Raw genomic sequence first — 21,749 nt, 5'->3', positions numbered from 1 at the left:
TAACCGCAAGTTGACTTCCATAGGTGTAGTCACTGGTTTGCAACCCAAATATCCAAGATCTTCAAGCAATTGAAGTGCATAAGGCTTTTGAGAAATGAAAATCCCTTTTGGAGACCTAGCAACTTCCAATCCAAGAAAGTATTTGAGTTTTCCTAAGTCTTTAAGTTGAAACCTGCTATTCAATTGAACTTTGAGGGCTTCCAAAGCACCCAAATTGTTGCTGGCCATAATAACATCATCTACATAAATGAGGAGAATAATAAAACTGTCTTTGTTTTGTCTTATAAACAAAGAATGATCAGTAGCTGAATGATGAAAACCCTCCTCAATTAAAGCATTAGAAAACTTGGCAAACCATTGCCTTGATGCTTGTTTCAAGCCATACAATGACTTCTTGAGCTTGCAAACTGCATTAGGTGGAAGCTCCCCCTTCGGAGTATACCCTAGAGGTAAGGTCATGTACACATCTTCATGTAAATCTCCATGCAAAAAGGCGTTGTTCACATCAAGTTGATGAAGATGCCATCCATTAATAGCTGCAAGAGCAAGAACCAGTTTAACTGTGACCAATTTAGTCACTGGAGCAAAAGTGTCTGTATAATCTATGCTCTCCTACTGATTGTACCCTTTAGCCACAAGTCTGGCTTTAAACCTCTCCACTGAACCATCTGCATTGTACTTGATTTTATAGACCCACCTACAGCCTATAGCACGATGATCATCAGGGAGGGAAACCACTATCCAAGTATGGTTTCTTTCAAGTGCGTCAATCTCTGTGTTCATGGCATTATCCCATTCTGAAATGCCGTGAGCCTGATGGAAAAATTCTGGTTCATAATGACTTGAAATGGCCAGAATAGAGGCCTTGAACTGTGGTGCCAACCTGCTGTAATCAAGAACTTGAGAGAGAGGATAAGGAGTAACAGAAGAGGAATCCTGAGACAAACCAGTAGAGTCAGAATTAACAAGAAAACAGTGATAATCCTGCAAGTAAGATGGTTTGTGAGTCACTCTAACAGGTCTGGAATTAGAAAAAGAAGCAAGTGCCAAAGTATGTTCATGTTGAATATGGGGTGTGTGTAACTCAGGAACTGATTTGGAGAAAAAATTCTGATGCTCATCAGAGAGAACATCACCATTATGAAAAGGAAAAATAGTTTCATAAAACTGAACATCTCTAGAACAGAAAACTTTGTTGGAATTGATATCCAACAATTTGTATGCTTTCATGCCAGGTGGATACCCCAGAAAAACACAAGGGGCAGCTCTAGGTGAGAACTTGGTTCTGTTTGTGGATAGGGTAGAAGCATAGGCTAAACATCCAAATGCCTTTAAATGGTCATACTTAGGTGGTTTAGATTGAAGTATTTCAAAAGGAGAAATGTTTTTCAGGTTGGGTGTGGGTGTTCTATTTATTAAGTATGCTGCAGTAGCAACACACTCATCCCAATAAGGCAAAGGAATATAGGATTGGAATAGAAGTGCTCTAGCTACATTCAACAAGTGTTGATGCTTTCTCTCAACAACAGAGTTTTGTTGAGGTCTATGAACACAAGAGTGTTGGTGAACTATCCCAAGAGAACTAAACAGATCAACAAACTGCAACTCCTTGGCATTGTCAGACCTAATGACTTTAATGGTCTTTTAGTACTGAGTTTTGATAAGTTGAATGAAATTAGGGATTGCAGCTTGTGCTTCGGCTTTAGTTTTGATAAAATGCACCCAAGTATACCTAGAATGATCATCAACAATGGTGATAAAGTATTTATGTCCCCCAAGAGTAAGTGTATGAAAAGGTCCCCATATATCAACATGAACAATATCAAAGCATGCTTTGGCAATATTGTGATTAGAAACAAAAGGTAACTTTCTTTATTTTGCATAGTGACAAACAGAACAGTGAAAGTTAGGACAAGATGAATTCTGAAATTGTAATTCTTTATTCAATGAATGAAATTTGATACAAGAGGGATGACCCAATCTGTAGTGCCATACAGTATCATTGTTTATTTTGGAATCAGAAATGAAAGAGAAAGCAAAAGGAATATGTTTCTCATTAGGTAGATCTAAGTAGAAAAGTTTCCCTTGTCTCTTAGCCATCCCAATCAGCTGGGTCATCGAAATGTCCTGAATCAGATAGTGATCATAATGAAATGTGAAAACACAATCACCAGATTCAAGTAAAGATGGAACCGAGAGCAAATTAAGATGAAAGTCTGGCACATATAAGACATTTTTCAGAGTAAGAGTTTGAGAAATTATGACTGTTCCAAGACAAACAACTTTCACAGAACTTCTGTTAGGTAAGTTGACACAAGAAATAGAATTATCTGTATAAGTACTGTGAAACAAGGACAAATTATAACACACATGGTGAGTAGCACCTGTGTCTAGAATCCAAGATGATGAAGAATTGGAAAGAAATTTACCAGAGATTTGTGACACTGATGGTTGACCAGACTGAATAGAATTGTGGTGTTCAACATTTTTCTGAGACAACATACTCATAAGTTTTTGACACTGAGCAAAGGTTGCCAAAAGGTCCTGTTCCACATTCTGGCCATTTCCATTAGTTTCTCCATCTTCCTGAGCACCAGAAAAATTAGCAGCAAGGAACTTAGCAGGTCCTGGTGCATTTCTGTTAGGAAGTTTTCCATACAACTTGTGTCCTGGTGGATAGCCATGCAACCTGTAGCATTTTGCCATAATGTGACCTGCAATTCCACAATGATGACAAACGGTCTTAGGCTTGTGTGGTTGCACACTCCCTGCAAACTGCCATGTGTTCAAGTTTGAAGATGATGATGCAGCAGACTTATCCATCTCAACATTACTGGATGAGATTCCTCTCTGCCTTTCTTCCTGTACAACTGAGGCAAAAGCCTTGTTAATATTTGGAAATGGATCTTGCATCAAGATCTGAGATCGTGCATTGCTGTATGATTCATTCAGACCAATGAGAAACTCGAGTGCACGATCTTCATCTTGATATTCCTGGATGATCTTCATTGCTCCACAGCTGCAAACAGGTTGTGGCCTGAATTCCTGAATCAGATCCCAGAAAGATTTCAGTTTAGTGAAATATGTAGTAACAGAATTCGATCCTTGAACCAAGGCTTGCATGGATCGCTTAGCTTCGAATACTCTAGGAGCATTCTTTTGATGATATCATTCCTGTAGCTCAGACCAAATCTTTGCTGCGTTATCAAGATACATGACACTATCTGCAATTTCACTGGAAATAGCATGAAGAATCCACGAAATCACCAAGCTGTTACATCGGAACCAGACATCATATTCCTCATCATCATATTCAGGTTATGGCAATCGTCCATCAACAAATTTAATCTTGTTCCTTGCTGCAAGTGCAACTATCATCGATCTCCTCCAAGAACTGTAATTCTCACAACCAGTGAGGATTTTAGGAACAAGATTAAGCACAGATTGATCTCCACTGGAGATGTAATAAGGACTTCGAGGATTCTCTCCAAGGGGCCTGTCATTAGGCTCAAGAACTGAGAATCTATTTGTATTCTCCGATCCATTTCCTTGTTCAGTTGAACGTCGAGTCTGAGCTCCACCACGAGCCATGATCACAAACCACAGTGTTCCTCAATCGATCGGGGGCGCTGATACCATATTACAAAGTAAAAAACAGAGAAGAAGGAGAGGAAAAGAGAAAGAAAATAATCAATCTGAATGTATTGAATTGATCAGAATGAAATACAAGTGAAGTGAGTTTTATATAGCTCAAGCTTCTAACAATACAAGCAGCTGAAAGAATAACAACTAATAACAGAATTAGTTAGAAAACAACCAATTGACAGCTAGACAACAGCTGGACAGTAACTGAAAGACTAAAGCTAACTCTATTCACTTAATAGCCATTATACAAATGAAATATAGAAAATAAAGAAAACCACAGACTAGATCGGAGCTCGTTGACCACCTATGAACAACCGCATGTCCTCTTAGCCATAACCGCATCAGATCCCTGTGATAGAATGCCGTAACCCCAGCTGAGGGGGAGAAATCACATAAAATGATCAAATCTATAACAACGTGGAAACAACCTTTAGAATTTGAGAGAGAGTTACTAGTAACTATAATCCTATGTTTTTCAGCCAAATTGGCTCTGGATTGGATTTATTATTGGCTATATGATTTATTCAAATCTTTAATAACTTTTTTTATTTATTAATTGAAAGAAACCTAAGAAAATTACCTCAGGAATTCATAATATGAAATTCCTAATAAAAAATATGTTTTATAATATTAATAAATTCACGAAGCTGGCGCGTGATGGCATTGGCAAGTGAAGAATGAAAAAAAAGAGAAGACTTTGAATACTAATCGGGTTGGAATTCGGGGCAAATAGTCCAGTTTCTATTTGGGTTTCATATAGCCGCCTCACTCTGCCAAACCCTTTTTTCTTTTCCTCCTCTCTCTCTGGAGCAAAAGCCCTAGCCCCGAACCCAAGCCATACCAACAAGTCGAGGTGTTCGTACAGAGTGAGAATCGGTGGCCATGGATTTACAGCAGAGCGACTTCGATCGTCTTCTCTTCTTCGAGCACGCTCGTAAGACCGCCGAAGTTGCCTACAGCCAGAACCCTCTTGATGCCGATGTTCGTATCTCACTGTTCTCTTCCCTTCTTGTTCATCGTCTTTTATCTTTTAATTTTGTTTCTGATTGACATTTTTCGTTTTTGGGAAAGAATTTACAGTTTCAAGGCTTCGATTGTTATTTGTACGGATAATATGACATTTCTCACTGTTTTTCTTTTGGGAATGTAGAACTTGACTAGGTGGGCTGGAGCTCTACTGGAGTTGTCTCAGTTTCAGAATGTTCCGGAGTCGAAGAAAATGATTCAAGGTTTACTATTTCATTTGTCCTGTTTTGTAGCTTGCTGTAGTGTGATCGTTTAAGCATTTGTAGATTGAAAAATTACTCGACTAGTCTGTAATATAGCTCTTGATCATCGTTCCTGATTTGGGCCTTTTTTTAGTTCAGTGAAATCAAATACAGGGTTGCTGATTTGTTTTTTTTTTTTTAATTACTTTTTGAAATTTGATCACTGAGTATCTATCTGATTGTGGGAAATGAACTTTGATTGCCCAGATGCAATTACAAAGCTTGATGAGGCATTGGTGATTAATCCTAAGAAACATGATGCCCTTTGGTGCTTGGGAAATGCTCATACTTCCAATGCATTTTTGACCCCTGATCACGATGAGGCAAAGGATTATTTCGATAAGGCTGCAGTGTACTTTCAGAAAGCAGTTGACGAGGTTTTTCTCCGGCCAAATGCTATCATGTATCTTGTAGTTCTTATAAAGGGTTTGTAATATAGAGTTGTTTTTCAATAATAGGAACCAGAGAATGAACTTTATCGCAAGTCTTTGGAAGTGGCTGCTAAGGTACGCTCAGCTGTTATGTACTTGGGGAAATTCCTTGTGCTTTTCGTTGTTGTTTATGGGCGTTTAAATTTTTATTCTTTTCAAAAGGACAATGAGAGTGGAATGTTTATATTTTATTCTTGATAGGCATTAATTCTTGTTGATTTAGCAGAGATACCAGAATGTAGCTGAAGAGATCAGAGGGTCATGTCTTACCATTTTAGAACATTTGGCATATTGAATTAGATATTGAGGTCATAGACTGTATATATGTAGGGAAAAAATAAGATGTCTTATTGTTTACGAGTATGATTGTACTTTTTTGTTGTTGTTGCTTTTATCATAGGCAGTGTAGGCCAAAGGTTCATTTTGGATGTTTTTGATCTTGTTTTTCAATTAGCCAACATATAGGCTTAAATTTTGGACAGATGTTGCTATTTAGGTTGCTGAATGTTGATGGTAAAATAATAAAAGTAATTTTTCTGTCTATTTGGGCATGGCAAGCCATGGTTTGGGGGCACTTTATAAGGATTTATGTTTGTAGTTCATTTGATTTCCTAGTCAACCTTTCCTTTGGTTAACACGGATTAGGATTCTGTCTTTTAACATCTTCAAATCTGTAGGCCTTCCATGCTTCTTGATTTGGAAGGTACTTTGGGGGAATTGTTATTATTGACTATGTACCATAACTGACAAAGGAATGATTAGCAGTTCTGCCAGCAAGCCATACATCTTCAAACTGGTTGGGACCTAGATTTAGCCTCTTGTAATGTCATTCTCTAAAGTGTTTTTTGGTAGGGGTTGCAGGCTGAAAGTTGCAGACTATGACTTGAACCATCTATTCAAGTGAATGTCCTTAGTTGTTACCCCAAGGACTATTGCAATCTTTCGCCGTGGACTGCTTTTTTGACGTGCATGTTTCGAGCTTTTGAGAGAAAATTTTGTTTTAGTATATCAAACTCAACTTTGTGTCTGTTTGTTATACTAACCTTTTGCAATCTTGATATGTTAACTTCACGATTAATTATTCAATCTAGGCCCCAGAATTGCATATGGAAATCCATAAGCATGGTTTTGGCCAACAGGCAATTGGAGCCGCAGGACCTTCTTCTTCTTCATCAGGTGCTAAGGTAATACTTGAAACCATTGTTTGGCCTCAAGCTGGTATTATAATTCTGTTTTGGGAGAGGGGTCTCTTGGTGCATTCTTGATCCGAATTCTTATTTTGCAGACCGCGAAGAAAAAGAAAAGCAGCGATCTCAATTATGATATATGTGGATGGGTAATCCTTGCTGTTTGCGTTGTTGCGTGGGTAGGATTCGCAAAGTCGCATGTGCCTCCTCCGCCACCGCGATAAGCCAAAGGATTTGTTTGGGCTTTACATTCGGCACTTTGGTAGAGAGTTTGGAGATTTGAGCATCATTCTTGAGCTTTTTGAGGCTTTGAGCCCCACAGTGCATGTAGAATTTAGAATCACAGTTGATTCCAAGATTTTTCACCGTAGTAATGATTTTCACCATGTAACTGATAAAATTATTCAGGATTTCCCATATTTAAATATTGATTTTTCAATAGTAATATGATGGTTACAAATTATATCTTGTTAATCAACACCAATGTGTATGGTGCTACTATGAATAAGATTTTGATAATTTCGATTCATTTGGGAGGTCTGCATCTATTGAAAGTAGAAGAGAATTTTTCTTAAATAAGCATTTTTTTACAGTTCTTATTTTATTTTCTTCAAAAATATGCACTCAGTTTTTTAAAAATATAATTTTTATAAGTTTCATAATTACAACAACACTATTTTTAAGAAAAAAAAACTAAAAATTAACTCATTGGACTAATTAAACATAAAAAAAAAATTAAAAAATAATGTGAAAATGCAAAAAAAAAAAAAAATTCTAAAAAAACGTGAAAACAATTTTAAAAAAAATGTTCCATCTTAATTTTTTTAGCGAAAATTAGTATGGTATATAATTTTCCCAAATAAAAACTCAATTAGTGTTTTTTTGCCTCTAATTATTTTCTTTAATTTATTTGTTCTATCACTATAAACTAATAAAATAGAATTCATTTTTTTTTGGCTTAAATGACATATTATGTCTACTTGTACTCATATATACCAACTAATAATAGAGTTCTCTTGTTTAATAGTTATATTAGGTGATTAGTGGTAACAACCCTTAAATTCCATTGCTGTTAAGGACAAAAGTGAAGGGACACACCTTGGTGGACTGGACTGTATTAACTTGGGCTCTAGTATTGAGGCCCAATTTAAAAGCCCGTTTTCCATTCTCCATCTTCAAAACGTCGTCGTTTTAAGCCAAGAAAATCCTCGAATATTCTTGCTGGTCGTGGATGAGTATCGTCATCATCTTAATCTGCGATGAAGCCGAGTTGAGTCGAGTCGAGTCATTGCCCTGTGCTTTACTCTACTCTGGCGCCAAAAGCTTTAGCGAAGGAGAGAGAAGAGCAAGGACATGGCTTTAGAAACCCAATTGCACTTTCTTAATCACACTGAAGCTTTATCGTTCTCCTCCCTATGCACGCTCTCCACGCGCCGTCTCCGCTCGAACCCAACTCAACTATCCTTCTCCACCAAGAAACTCCCTCGCCTTCAAGTCTTAGCCTTTTCTGTTAAGAGAAGCCCTAAGCGTCTCAAGTATGCCACTCCTCGCTTTACCAAGGTCCTCTCTCTCTCCCTACCATTGTCAATTTAGTGTTTGCTCCAAATTCTCACATCACTAATGTAATAGTGAGCCGTAGAAAGTTTCGAGTGTCCAGTTTTGAAATACTCAGAAAGCACGTTGTAGTGATCGTTGATCAATCCCTCAAGTGTTTGCACAATGTTTGTTAACTATATTTTGTGTTAAGACTCATCGTTTTTAATTGGAATTTGGGAGAGAAAATGGGTGTTTTATCATTGTGTGTATTAACTTGTTCAGGAGGATGAATTGTTGTATGTTGAAGTTGATCCATCAGGAGCTGATAGCTGGAAACTAGAACCAGTCGTTGATCTTTTAAAAGGGGGTGCTGTTGGGGTCATTCCTACTGACACTGTGTATGTTATACCTGTAACTGTTACTTTCTTGCTTACTTACTCTGTTTACTATTTAAAGAAATGTATAATGGGGGACTGGAAATGGTTTTGTTTTCATATCTTTCAACAGTTGGGTGCCCTTTATTCATCTGTGGCAGACCCAAAATATGATTTTCATTTTCGGTTTTCTGTTATTAGACGTGGAGTGTAAGATCATATTCAGACTTGTTGTGCAATTTAGTCCTATTTTCATGTATTTTTTGCTTTGCTGTTTTTCTTATATGATCTTGACTAGAGTGGCAAATATTTGTTTGTAGGTATGCCTTTGTTTGTGATTTGAGAAACCCCTCTGCTATTGAGCGACTTCGAAGGTAGATCTTATAGTAAGACACTAAGACAGATTGATCCTCTAATTTTTGTAAGGCCACTTTACTATTTTAACTTTAAATGCCCCCCATGACAAGGCTCTTGTGTGTTTTTCCCTTGCAGAATCAAGAACATAGAACCTCTGAAGGCAAGTTTCATTTGCTTCCTTTAATATGTATTAGAAAAAATGCCCCAACATGGTGCTCAACCTAACACCGGTTTAAAATATGCAGTCAAATTTGTAATGCTGCATAGTTAAAATATAATAACTTTTGGATTTTAATGTTGTATGTTGCCCTTTATCTCATTGTATATATATTTTCATGGACATGGTCTATATAATTCTTGCAGCCCCTTAGCATTTTATGCCACTCCTTTCGAGACGTAGATACATACACAACAGGATTCCCTCGAGGTGATGGCCAAGGCCACGCAAGCATATTCCGAGCTGTTAAGCATTGCTTACCTGGACCTGTAAGTGTGTTCTTTTATTGTTTTTTAATTTTATTTTGTAGGGTAAATTGGTCGTTGCATTTCTGGTACATTAGATCTTTTGAAATAGCAAACTTTGATTATCTAGGGAAATTTTATTTGTTACAGTACACCTTTATCCTAACGGCCAGCAAAGGTTTGCCTAAACAGTGCATAAGGTTTGGGACTACAACTGCAAAATATGCTTCAAGGAAAAATGTAGGTGTTCGTATACCTGATGATGCAATATGTCAAGCAATACTAGAGAAGATGGAGGCACCATTGATATCTACAAGGTAGGACTAATTAATACATTTATATTCTTACATAGGAAAGAAAGGTTGGAGACTAGATATGTGTTTCTTCACTATCATTGTAATTTGTAAATAACGATATGGAGCTTGAGAAGTACTAAGCTCTTTTTTCTTGTATCACATATGCTCTTATCCTCTTGTGCTGATTGCTGAATGTGGTCTGCTTGTGCCAGTGTGAAGAGCTTGAAGGAGAATGAGTGGATGCTAGATCCAGTTGCTATAGCTGATACCTACAGACCAGAGGTATATCTATCATATGGAGTTCGTATTTTGCATTGAAACTATCTAATTAGCTTATTTTTAGTTATGTGAATCTTGCTAATCTGTGTATTTTCTCGTATTAAAATAATATAACTTACTTATCTAAGAGCGACATGAAAAGAAAAGGATAAAAGATCATGTAAAAATGTTTCTGGCCTCCATTAAAAAAGTATCCAGTGTTTCTTGACTTCCATAATAACAATGGATGAAGAAACTTATTTATTTTGAAGAGAAGATTCATTTTTTTTCTTTTATTAATTTTTCCAACCATATTTCATTACCTGTCTTGAACTGCTAAATCATACCTAGACCATAGATCCTTTTATGTTCATCATTATTTCCATAATATTGCTCTCAAGTTGTGGATTCAAAATTCTATCAGGGCCTGGATTTCGTCATTGATGCTGGGTTGAGAGTGGCTGATCCCTCAACTGTAGTTGACATGACAGTGATCCCTCCCAAACTCATTCGGCAAGGAAAGGTAAGCCGGGGTTTGTATTAGTAAGGGATGGTGCTACTCCCTTGGCTCAATTTAACATAAGATGGAAAACGCATGATGTGGGAGCAAATTCAAATCACTTTTTAAACATTCTTGCTGCATTGAAATCTTGAATTATCGTTCGAAAGAACTACCATTTCTGTTTTCTTACATGTGATATTATTTCAGGGACCCAAACTATCGTGGATGGCCACAGAAGATTACGATGAATCAGATGAATAAAAACAATAGATCACCTTTTCAATCTCTGCTCTGCGTGTTTGAAGTTAAAAACATTCATATTGATGAACCCCGTGTAAAAATTCATCACATGTACAGGGGAAAAGAAAAAAAAAAGAGACAAGTGTAAATTGTAAATACACGGTTGGTCAATATATTGTAACGGTCGAAAACCTTGTAGTTTAACCCCAGAAGACAAAAGGGTTTTAGTGCACATGTGATGTTTCCATTCAAGAAATATGATTTCTTCTCAATGCTAAAGAATTGTCTTTGCAGCTTGCAATTAATTATTGATGCTATCTTTTCATTGGAGAGGGTGGTTACTCAGTTATTAGTTATGTTAATGTTCTGTTCAACCAGGTCAAGAGTTTTTGCCCCAAAACTTTCAGTATCTGACTCGTTGTGTGGTCAGAGAAGGCCTATTACTGTTGAAAGTCTTTGCCTTGCAAGAAATATCTGTAGCCAGCTACCTAATCCACAGTTGCAAAATCCTTACGTTGCTTAGCTAAACATATTCCTACTTTTTTTCATTTGAAATAACTGTCCTCTTTTAATAGAATCGCAAGTCGTTTGAAACATTAAAACATTTTGGTTTGTTTAATATTGCCACCATGTCGTTTATGAAGCATATTGTCGTTTGGTAGAGAAGATACAAATGGGAGAATTGGAACAATCTTTGTCCTCTTGAATGAGTGGTCTTGTTCATGATCCATCTCGTAGTTATGAGCATCAATTTCAAGATTATTTCTGGTGGAATGAAGGCAAGAGAGAGAGATTGGTTTATAGATTAATGATACGTGTACTCAAAATATACACTCAAATATTATACACAGTGATGTGACAGTTTAATATAGTCAATCATATCTATTAAAACTTCACATCTATTAAAACTAGGACCTACTGTTTTAAAAAGTAATGACACGGTCATTGTGTGTAATGTTTGAGTGCATATTTTGGGTGCAAATATCATTACTACTTGTTTATAATTCATGTCAAATTAAAGAGAGAGAAAATATTACATCACTATTCACTGAAAAAAGAAAAAATATGTAAAGAAAATTTATCCAAAATAATAAATTACAGCTAGGTCGGCTGATGGCAGTTAATGGGATTTGTGAACATCTTTAAAAGAGCAGTTATGAGACTGACAAGAAAAGTTGGTTTGGTGGTTGTCTCCTGAAATTTTACTCAAACATTGCACATTTAATGTCACACTTGGTGGACTCACACTTTTTTCTGCTTTGGTTCTTAAGCAAAACCCAACAAAGCCTCTCTCTTGTTTTCTTCTTTCCTAGATTTTGTTTTTAAATGTCAAGTTCTTCTAGCTACACTCTAAAATGGGTATACTCAAGATTCAAGTTTTACTGCAGCATACCTATGGTGCTCTTATACTAATACATGTACTACTTAACTCAGTGGACTCGAAGGTTCTCATTCGTTTTGCTCAAGCTCCTCCTTCAAGGTCAAGACACTCCTATGCAGTTTTTCGATACTCTTTTGAGTATTTGGATGGTTCAAATGCATGCCGCAACAATAGCTGTTCTGTGTACTGCCAGGTACTGTTCTTGTTGTGCTCTTTAAGTGGCCATTAACTAAATACTGTGTGGAGAGATATTAAAATGGTTCTTGACTCATGAGCTTCTTTGGGTTCTACATTAATGCCATTTAACAATGTGGGAAGTTTCAGGCATTTATAATGCTGCAATTTAAGAGAATGTTTTACTCTCTTTTTATGGAAATTTGAAAATATAGACTTGAAATTCATACATTTAGTAGCAATGTCGTTCCATATAGTGGAGTATATGATTAAATTATGTATGTGAACAGCTTGATGGCCAAGTTTTGAGTCCATGTCCAGCTAAGCTGTTGGTACTTAAGAACTTAGCTGTGAACCATCACCATAAATTTCGTCTTAATGTTACAACCTGGAATGGCAAGAGAAACTCATTAGCTTATTCTTGGTTCATTGGTGAGCACTTTTCATCCATATTTCAGTTTCAACTTTCAGAAACCAGTAATGTTCCACAAGTCTTTTACTGATAAAATCTTACTTTGTTATTGCTGGTTTATGTGGTAGATACGATACCGCCAACTGCAGCAATTTCCAGTAAGCAGGACTACACTAATGCTAGAAGAGTAACCATTGATGTCAAATTCAGTGAAGCTTGCATGGGAAGGGGTGGCTTCAAGTGTTTGACCTCATCAAACTGTGATGTATATTGCAATGTTTGAAACTTGTCTGAAAAAAGTTCACAGTAAACTCCATGCTTTAGTTAATACATGTATTTTCTCCTTCTTCTAGGTCATACTGAAAGGACCAGCCTATGTAAACCCAAAATCTTTGCGTATTATCGAGCCAGACATTCATTACAAGCTTGACATAATTTTTTCCATGGCAAGCACACTTGGACGAGTAGTAGTTAGAATGGCAGAGAATATTTGTACAGATCAGGCAGGGAATATCTTTACAAGAACAAATGGCTCCTCATTAACCATTCACTTTGGTGAGCCTTAGCACTTTTTACTTTAATCATATGGTTCATTATGTCTCCAATTTCTCTTTATATGTCGATAAATTTCACAGATAGAGGGCCGGTTCTGGTGGATTTCTGGACTGCAGTTCCGTCTTATGAGCTAGTGCTTAATGGGGTCCCAAGAACTGTCCTTGCAACTAACAAAAAAGAGGATTTGAAGATCTTTTTGGACTTCAGAATTCCCATAGAAAATACTACAGAACAGATTCTTAATGTATTACAAGTGAGCATGGGTAACTTAGTACCTATTTATAGCACTAATCAAGGGAACCGCCGATTTGCTTTTCATGTAAGCAACAAACTTCATTCTTATGCTCTTTCATTTTTCTTTTTAACTATTTTACTTTGGATATAACTTGTAAACAAAACATTGTGACTTTTGATTTTGTAGCTGAATGTTACAGTAAGAACTGTCATCGTCAAAGTTGAATTGCAATCCCATTTGCTAATTAGTAGAACAGGAACTCCTGTCTCACCTGCTGACTTAATTACATTTGTTTATGGTATGTCATTCCACAATTAAAAAAAAATTAAAAAAATCAGTAGCTTTGTGGGATCATCATCTCTCTTTTTTTCTCTCTTCTCAGATTCAATGGAGCCTGGTGTAAGGTTAAGTACCAGTGCTCCAAATGTTACAAAGGAGTCCAACATTAATATAATAGTTGAGTTTACAAAGCCTGTTTTTGGGTTTAAAGCTTCTATGGTAGAAGTGACTGGCTGTAAGATAACGAGGTAGGTGCTTATGGAGTCTCTTGAAGTAGTGATTATATGCTTGATAGTAGTCACTTCATACTAGCCTGATACTAAGAAGAATAAAGTGTATAAACCTCAACTAATGCCAAGACGTTTTACTTTTCTTCCTGTAAGGTTGAAGGAACTTTCGAAAGCTCTGTACTCAATGGATGTCCTCCTGGCAACTCATAATGTTGTGTCAGTTATTATTCCTGCAGGGAAAGTAAATGACATTTCAGGAAATCTAAATTTGGAGTCTAACAAACTTGAAGTGAAGCACTGTATGAAAACATGAATATAGTTTCTTTCTTTTCTCAATCTTTTTTTTCCATTTTGAGTACTAAAATATAATTTTCTTTCTGAGACAGATTCAGTCCCTTCACTATCAGTAGCCTTACACTCTTTTGTGACTGCTGGAATATTGGCAACATCATTTGCAACTGCTGTTCTTTCACTTTCTCTTGCAAATCTTGGAGCATTAGATACTCTTGCTTCTGGGAGTACCAATATTATTGCTTATGACACCACAAGGAATCTTCATGTAAGTTTTTGAAGTACTCAGCAGTATCGAAATCCATGTTGTTTATTTGCCATTTTTCTATTATAAATATCTGATTAATCTTCATGCAGGGTATGGTCGGACATCTACAAGTGTTTGTCCTTTCAGATTGGCTCTCAGTTAACCAACCAGTTGAATTTTCTGAGACTGCTAAAGGTCTAAGGTGGCTTATACCTCATCAAAAACTTCCATGGAAAAAGGATAGTGCTTCAGTCTGGCCCAGTCATATCTACTTATCAGAAGGGGAGCTTGGGATGAAACTTAGCACCATTTCTCTAGGATGGCCTTCAAATAAGAAAGCTAATAACTATGCAATAGACGCTTGCTTGAGCAATATATCATTTGCAGGACTAAATGACATTAAACCAAATCCTGGTTGGCTTCGTGGGCATTACAACATTCGCATGCAAAAGGAACCTTATGGACTAGCTCTTGATTCCAAAGAATATTTCATTTATTTTTTGGTGAGTATCTAATTTCTGTGAGCCAGTGCACTTGTGTTTGAATAAGAACCTTTCACAGTTGAAGAATTTGCTTTGTAGAGAGGAGAGCCGCTGTCAGCTAGAGATGTTGTCAAGAGAATGGAGAATTACAAAGGGTAGCTACAATTTTCTTTGTCTCTAAAGTTTGGCAAAACAATATTACACTCTCTCCTTTGCAAAGAACTAAACTATGTTCATTATTTTCAGGTGGCAGGACTTGGAGATGAACTTGTTCTGGCTTGGGGTGGGAGGAGGAAGTCTAGTTATAGCACATATTCTCTTATTACTTTTCCTTAAATGGAGAACTGGCACACCAGTTCATGGTATACTGTCAGTACCTCGATTCGAGCTTTTTCTTTTGATTCTTATGCTACCTTGCATCTCCCAGTCATCAGCTTTTGTAATAAGAGGTAAATAATTTGATAATCTCTTTTCAAATTCTAGTTGCATTTGTCATGAATTCTAAAACTTAGTCTAAATTGCAGGTGGTACAACAGGTGGAATAATCACTGGAGCTCTGTTGTTAGCAATCCCAGCAGCCTTTATTTTATCAATTATCCTTTTTCTCATAATTGCAGTATTCTCAGGAACTTTGGTTCAGTACAAGGAAATCAAGCATGTTGTTGATACAGAACCATGTTTTGCAAAGCTATGGTTCTTTTTCACAACTAGGACTGTAAAAGGAAAGTGGTTTTATAGAGGAGGCATTCCTTCATCTTTCCTTTCACGTTTTGGGATTCTCTTTGAGAGTCTGAAAGGTCCTACAATGTTTGTCTTTGTCGATCAAAATGATTCAAACACGACACGAAAATGGGGCGAAAGTGGCCGTAATGGGATTGGGAGAATATGTACTGTGAGCTCAGATGACAGCAATGAAGAAACTGATATTCCCTTACCAAGAAGACTTTTAGGCTGCACTAGATCGTCGTACATAGTCATTGATCTTATAAGAAGGGTCAGTTTAGGAATTATATCTGGAGCATACTCCTCAAAGAAGCCAAGCCAAAGTATCTTAGCATTAACAATCACACTAGCACAGTTTATGTTTCTGTTTATAATGAAACCATTCATTAGTAAGGGAGTCCACCTGGTTGAAAGTGTTTCTCTTCTGTGTGAGATGGGTATTTTTGGTATATCTATCAGTTTGACTAACACAAATCCAATGGAAACACAGAAGTTGGGATTTGTTATGCTGGCTCTCCTCTTCATCACCTTTGTTTCTCACATTATAAACGAGTGGTATGCGCTTATAAGTTCTTTGTTAAGACTATCACATCCTCAGAAAAATTCTCTCAAGCATGGATTGAAGTTTGCTGCCAAAGGTCTTGTTCTTCCCTTCCTCTCAAGAAAGCACTGGTCTGGAGTCACACCAAGTTCATCTCAACCCAAAACAGGCCAAGTTTCCGGCCTTCCTCTAAGTCCAGACACCGAATTGAGAATAAGAGACAGGAGAGCACCATTTTCTGACCCAATTGGTGCCATGACAGCAACGGTAGTACCCATGCTTAGTCCTGGCTCACCATGCCCGACTGCAGAGAGAAATATTGGCTTGCAGAGAACAGGAGAGGGAAAACAGCCAAAGGGATACGAGCAAGAGTCAAAGAATGAGATGAAGAAGTTAAGGGCCTTGGCAAGGGCTAGTTTTGCAGGAGACTCAAGTGGTAAGGAAGCTAGCACTAGCTATACATATAGGTAGTGAATAGCGATCTTAATTTGTCTAAAAAAATGAGTTCTATTGTATAGAATTCTTAAGATTCAGTGATTCACAAAGTTTCTGCAGAGTCCACAATGTTGTCTCTTCTGAAACCTTTTAGCTCAATATACAATCCATCTGATATGCAAACTCCTTGATCACATACACACACACACACCTGCACACTCACAAGACATCTCAAGCACTCTAGCAATTTTTTTATTTCTCTGTGAAATGAGTTTCTTGTACAAAAATCTCTTAGTTACATGAATGATACAGAGTCATGTCTAGAAAGAAGCACGAGTAACTAACTTAACGGTCAATCATGACCAAAATCGAAACTTTCTTAATAAATAACCTTAACTGATCAATCAACGGCCATACTAACACCATGAAACAATCAACTTTGGAGACAATCTTTTCTCATTCGAATATTATGGTATCTAACAACAGACAGTTCGAATTCAATGTCTGATGAAATTTTTACTAGATATCATGAATTCTACAATGCAAAACAAAGAAAACAGGACGAGAAAGAACAACCTAGTGAATATTAGCCATGAGACTCATCACCAACAAATCCATCCGAGAAAGAATCTTGAATCCATTCTTGATCAGTGAAAGGCTTTAGCAACCCATTAAGGCCATGCACAATGAACCTATCACTTTGATATATATCTTGGAACACAACTGGTGCATCGTTAAGCATAGGGATACCATCACTGGACACCCTCAAGTCGATCATAAAACCCCTTGAAAACGTCGGAAGCTTTGTCCCCACCAATTCGCTTCCAATCAAATCCTGCCACGTTAGCAATCTCGGTACAACATGCCGCCGGAAAATCAACGCGTAATCGCTGATATTCGATGCATAGTAATCGAACGTTCGGTCGACCGGAGCGAAGATGGTCAACTTGGTCTGGTCCCTGAGCCCGGTTAGTTGGGCGTCAAGAAGCGTGGCCATTATATGATAGCCTCTGGACCTGAGAAACTGAGCAACAGGAGCAAAAGACTCTGTCGAGCCATGGAGCGAAGCCGGAGCTGGGGCCGGTTGGCCAGGCTCAGTCTGAACGAAAGACGAGTTAATGAACTCGTCGATACCGTACAAAGCTACGAACCCATCGCCGAAAACGGCCTTCTCATTGATCCTGACGTTGTTTATGGAGATGAAGCCATCGATGGCGAGAGAAGCAGTGACGACCAGAGAATGGTCGGGGACCATGGTGGGTATTCTTGAGCCACGAGGAAGAGACTTGAGTGTTTCGAAGGAGAGTTTTATGGGGGACACGTGGCGGCGAAGCAGAAGCAGGGAAGGTTGGCCTGACTTGACGAAAGCTTGGTCGGCTGGAGCAAAGACGGTGGCGGTCGGAGATTCATGTTTAATGGCTTCAGAGGCGATTTTAAGGGTCAAGGACATGGAGAGGTAGCCGGAGTTTGAGAGAATCTCGGCGGCGTTCAAGAGGGTCAAGCATGAGCCAAAAGCGGTGGATGAGAAGATGGAGAAGAGGAAGAAGAAGAGAGAAGTGGCCATGGGAATGGGAGAGAGTCGTTCTTGGTTTTCTTTACGTGCTTTGCCTTAGTCGAAGAAGTGTGTTTAAGGGCTTTAAAGAAAGCACTTTTGGGCGCCAAATCATTCAGTTCGGTAAAAGTTCGTTGATGAACTACATGTCGTTTGGCTATGAACAAAAACAAATATCTCGTTTGGAGAAAAACAAAGTAATGAACGACATATGTTATTTTTTCAATAAATTTGAGTCACTTGTTCACACATGGTATGTAACCACCAACCAAGTGCCTAGTGATAAAGTGGCATGTTTGAGGTCCTAGATGTCAAGGGTTCAAATTTTGGTGACTCTCTATCTCAACGTGGAGGGATAGTCCATAAAGTCTTAAATGTGACCATTATGTGCGCTAGCTCAATCACCTTTGCCCTCTGCTTCGGGATCCATTTAACATTAGTTGTTTGATAGGACTCAAGTGACGCACCCCATCGTAGGTGGGGGAGACTCGTCGAGTATAGGGTTGTACATTGGGTGGATTGGGCAAGTTATAAGAATTTCAAATCAGTTTATGTTATAATCGGTTTGGTCACCTAATTTATATTCTTTCCAAATAAAAGAAAAAAATAAATAAAAATTAACCCGTACGTCTTGTTTATCTCGATGAAATGGGCAGAATGGCTATCACAATTCCAAAAATATTTACAACTTTCAGTGCATTACCGGGCATGAGCGGTTTTATTGCAGAATATATAGTATTTTTAGGAATACTTACTAGCCAAAAATTTCTAACGCTTGGGAGGGTACAGCCCAAACTATTTTTTATTTTTACAATTTACTGTTAGTGATCAAATTTATTTAAAAATGTAATATTAAATATCAAGCTTCAAATTTTTTGTAGCTTCTAAAAATTTATGGGGTCGTACAATTTCACCAACACACTTCTTCATTTTCTACATATTTAATCCATTCCTCCACCATAGCATCCACATTTTCATCTTCAGCTTCCATATATAATTACCTGCAAAACAATATAGGATACACATTCCAAACTAAGTGTACATGATAAGCATATCACAACACAATGTGAGCTATTTTATCTCATGAAAATAAATAAATTAAGGAACATAAATTCCAATAATGACAATCTGAGAACAATTAATTATAATACATTAATATGATATAAAAAAATAAGTTGAAATAAGAACTATATTTATTGAAAGTTTCTTTATGTAATTCCTTTATAGTTGTTGCAATTTGCCAAGCCAATTCACCATTATAGTTGCTGCAATTTGCCAAGCCAATTCACCACTATAGTTGCTGCAATAAAAGATGGCATCAACACAAAACAAAGTTCATATAGAATATATATATGTATCATTGATAGAATTTGTATAATGTTGGGTTTTATGCCCTTATAAAACCATGCTGGACATGTAATGCGATTTTATATTGTCAATAAAAGTAGTAGAAATCATTTAGTTTGACAACTATGTTGTTTGCTTGATTTATTACATGATTATTGAAATAATACAAACATTTATAAAATCTCGAACTTATGAATAGTTACAATTATAGTGACTAGGTCATAGTGGATTATAGTTGTAATTATATGTTCAAAAGAACGAGTCCTAATATTACATCAATGCATTGGATTTTCACTGATTAGGCAATCTACGATATGATCTACTTACACATTCAGGGTGTGATATCTTATCCAAGACATTGACCAAGTAGATAAGATCGAATGTAAATTGATACATTGGACTAGGACCGATATTGATTATTGATTGATATATAAGTATCTGTTAGGAAAACATAGATTGCCTCAATGGAAATGGTAAGATAATACAACTCTATGCAATAATATTACAAGTAAATATTGATTGATTAAATAAAGTTACAACTCTATAACTGAAAATTACAAATAAACAAAGAAATGGAAGAAAATGATGAAGAAGAAGAGAATAGTGGGAATACAACTCTAAGCAAAATATTACAAGTAAAGTAAAAGTGTTTGAAACAAAAGAGAAGATTACAACTCTTAAACAAAATATACAAGTAAATAGAACAATAGAATAAGAATAAAGCAATAGAATAAAATGTAAGAACAGAAACAAAAGTAAACTATCACTTACACAACCTAAGTGAAGAGGGTTGGGGATCACCAACTTGAGCAAGGTTTAAAACCTTTGTCCAAAAGCTTATTTCCCCCTAACCCAAACACTAAGGGATCTCTCTCAGATATTGGAAATGCTTTCTGAAATTATCAAGCCTCTGTTTCTAACAAAGTGCTCTAATTGATAGAAATGTTGTGTCTTTCAAGTAAGTTATAGGCTCCTATTTATAGAGTTTAGAGAGACCTTTTGAATTTCAAATTCCACCAACCCCCATGGCTGTTACCAATGTTTAATTGGATTAATATGGAATTAAAAATGAGATTTGGGAGTTATTTGGATTTTTTGAGTCGTTCAACAAAGATTGAAAAAACTGAAAAAATGGTCAGTTTTGGCCTGTGGCCGCGGCTAGAGACATTAGTGGCTGCAACCACTACTCTCTGTCCCACAGGGCGCGGCCATTGACCATTTTCAACACTTAAAATTGTGTTGTTTTTCCAAACAGTTCCAAACCCTCCCAAATGATTTTGTAACCCCCAAAACACATTATTGTGGTTAAAATCATATATCTAACAACCATTTCACATATGACTTTATGAACTTCATCTCAATATTGTGTAACACCAAATTTACACAATAAAGGGTAATATTTCGAAGTTACAAATTTGTAACACCAAATATGTTACATTATTTGGATATATCTCATATATCTAAATATTGTAACTCTCTATTATATGTTACAATATGTGACACTCTTTGTCACACTTATTTAATCTAAAACATTATATTATAATATAATAATATTACATTATATTATTGTTTACCGAGTTTTTCGGAAACTAGAACAATAAAAGATAAGAGAGACTGGAAAGAAAGGGTTTAGAAGTTGTAAGCCAATTTTTTACGTGGTTGGGGCGTTAATGAGCCTTAGTCCACAAGACAGTTGTATTAGAGCTTAGAGAATCTAAAACAATGGAGTTTTCTACAAGTTTTAATAGAGTAACTGTATACACGCTAAAAAGAGATCCATTCTCCAGTGCTCTGTTACATGTATTTATAGGTTCACAGGTGCATTGGGCTTGGGTCGGGCTGACCCGGGCCCAATAAAGGTATAAATACTGATGGCTTCTCTATCGGAAGCCCAATACAAAGGGCTAAAACATAAAAGAAATACATTAATCTGAGCCCACTGGGCCAGCCCAAACCATATCTATCATGCGACAAAATGGAGCTTTGGTCTGGGCATCTTGAGTTACGAGGCAGATTCAGGGGACAAGATTGATCAGAGTAGTGGCGGCACAGGTCCGAACCAACGGCGTACAATCTCGAAGTGGTATTTTCTGTAGGGGACAACTCCCACGCTTCCTGCTACACAGTCAGGATCGCGGATGCTTTATCCTGCCAACCTTGGAGAACAGACCCGGGTTCGTTTACCCAGGTCCTTTTCCGTTTGTTGAGGTCCCGTACCGTTTACCAAGGACCCGGACCATTTACCAGGAGCCCGGACCGTTTACCGGGCTTCGGGATCACCCACGTTGATCCCGACTGCTATCCGGAAG

At 37.1% G+C, this 21,749-nt stretch overlaps 4 protein-coding genes across 4 annotated transcripts; 3 read left to right on the top strand and 1 right to left on the bottom strand.

Moving 5' to 3' along the window:
- The first annotated feature begins 4,418 nt into the window (after positions 1–4,418).
- On the top strand, positions 4,419–7,060 carry LOC133817074 (mitochondrial import receptor subunit TOM20-like). The gene is made up of 6 exons (XM_062249457.1): positions 4,419–4,626; positions 4,796–4,874; positions 5,121–5,290; positions 5,372–5,419; positions 6,436–6,528; positions 6,630–7,060. Exons 1-6 carry the CDS (start codon positions 4,528–4,530, stop codon positions 6,753–6,755), a joined length of 615 nt encoding a protein of 204 aa, XP_062105441.1. The 5' UTR covers positions 4,419–4,527; the 3' UTR covers positions 6,756–7,060.
- Positions 7,061–7,760: 700 nt separating this feature from the next.
- On the top strand, positions 7,761–10,861 carry LOC133817072 (uncharacterized). Its single transcript, XM_062249456.1, has 9 exons — positions 7,761–8,091; positions 8,350–8,465; positions 8,762–8,815; positions 8,934–8,958; positions 9,162–9,284; positions 9,411–9,577; positions 9,769–9,838; positions 10,239–10,337; positions 10,524–10,861. The coding sequence occupies exons 1-9, from the start codon at positions 7,885–7,887 to the stop codon at positions 10,575–10,577; spliced, it is 915 nt and encodes a 304-aa protein (XP_062105440.1). The 5' UTR covers positions 7,761–7,884; the 3' UTR covers positions 10,578–10,861.
- A 926-nt stretch (positions 10,862–11,787) lies between these two features.
- On the top strand, positions 11,788–16,718 carry LOC133817071 (uncharacterized). The gene is made up of 13 exons (XM_062249455.1): positions 11,788–12,130; positions 12,402–12,543; positions 12,652–12,788; positions 12,877–13,078; positions 13,159–13,397; positions 13,500–13,611; positions 13,696–13,840; positions 13,976–14,121; positions 14,209–14,381; positions 14,471–14,863; positions 14,942–14,997; positions 15,089–15,291; positions 15,367–16,718. The coding sequence occupies exons 1-13, from the start codon at positions 11,912–11,914 to the stop codon at positions 16,575–16,577; spliced, it is 3,378 nt and encodes a 1,125-aa protein (XP_062105439.1). The 5' UTR covers positions 11,788–11,911; the 3' UTR covers positions 16,578–16,718.
- Positions 16,719–17,127: 409 nt separating this feature from the next.
- Positions 17,128–18,105, bottom strand: LOC133813857 (putative fasciclin-like arabinogalactan protein 20). The gene has a single exon (XM_062246893.1). The coding sequence runs from the start codon at positions 18,103–18,105 to the stop codon at positions 17,128–17,130; it is 978 nt and encodes a 325-aa protein (XP_062102877.1).
- Between the last annotated feature and the right edge of the window lie 3,644 nt (positions 18,106–21,749).

This window comes from Humulus lupulus, chromosome 2 (assembly GCF_963169125.1).
Source record: "Humulus lupulus chromosome 2, drHumLupu1.1, whole genome shotgun sequence".
Classification (NCBI taxonomy): Eukaryota; Viridiplantae; Streptophyta; class Magnoliopsida; order Rosales; family Cannabaceae; genus Humulus; species Humulus lupulus.
The sequence above is the reverse complement of the archived record's forward strand: the minus strand, read 5'-3'. Positions and strand labels throughout refer to the sequence as shown.

Coding starts and splice junctions, on each gene's coding strand:
- LOC133817074 (XM_062249457.1), top strand. CDS start 4,528: ATGGATTTACAGCAGAGCGACTTCGATCGTCTTCTCTTCTTCGAGCAC. Junction 4,875..5,120: donor GTCGAAGAAAATGATTCAAG/GTTTACTATTTC, acceptor TTGATTGCCCAG/ATGCAATTACAAAGCTTGAT. Junction 6,529..6,629: donor CTTCTTCATCAGGTGCTAAG/GTAATACTTGAA, acceptor CTTATTTTGCAG/ACCGCGAAGAAAAAGAAAAG.
- LOC133817072 (XM_062249456.1), top strand. CDS start 7,885: ATGGCTTTAGAAACCCAATTGCACTTTCTTAATCACACTGAAGCTTTA. Junction 8,466..8,761: donor GTCATTCCTACTGACACTGT/GTATGTTATACC, acceptor ATTTGTTTGTAG/GTATGCCTTTGTTTGTGATT. Junction 9,285..9,410: donor AGCATTGCTTACCTGGACCT/GTAAGTGTGTTC, acceptor TATTTGTTACAG/TACACCTTTATCCTAACGGC.
- LOC133817071 (XM_062249455.1), top strand. CDS start 11,912: ATGGGTATACTCAAGATTCAAGTTTTACTGCAGCATACCTATGGTGCT. Junction 12,544..12,651: donor AGCTTATTCTTGGTTCATTG/GTGAGCACTTTT, acceptor TTTATGTGGTAG/ATACGATACCGCCAACTGCA. Junction 13,398..13,499: donor ACCGCCGATTTGCTTTTCAT/GTAAGCAACAAA, acceptor TTGATTTTGTAG/CTGAATGTTACAGTAAGAAC.
- LOC133813857 (XM_062246893.1), bottom strand. CDS start 18,105: ATGGCCACTTCTCTCTTCTTCTTCCTCTTCTCCATCTTCTCATCCACC.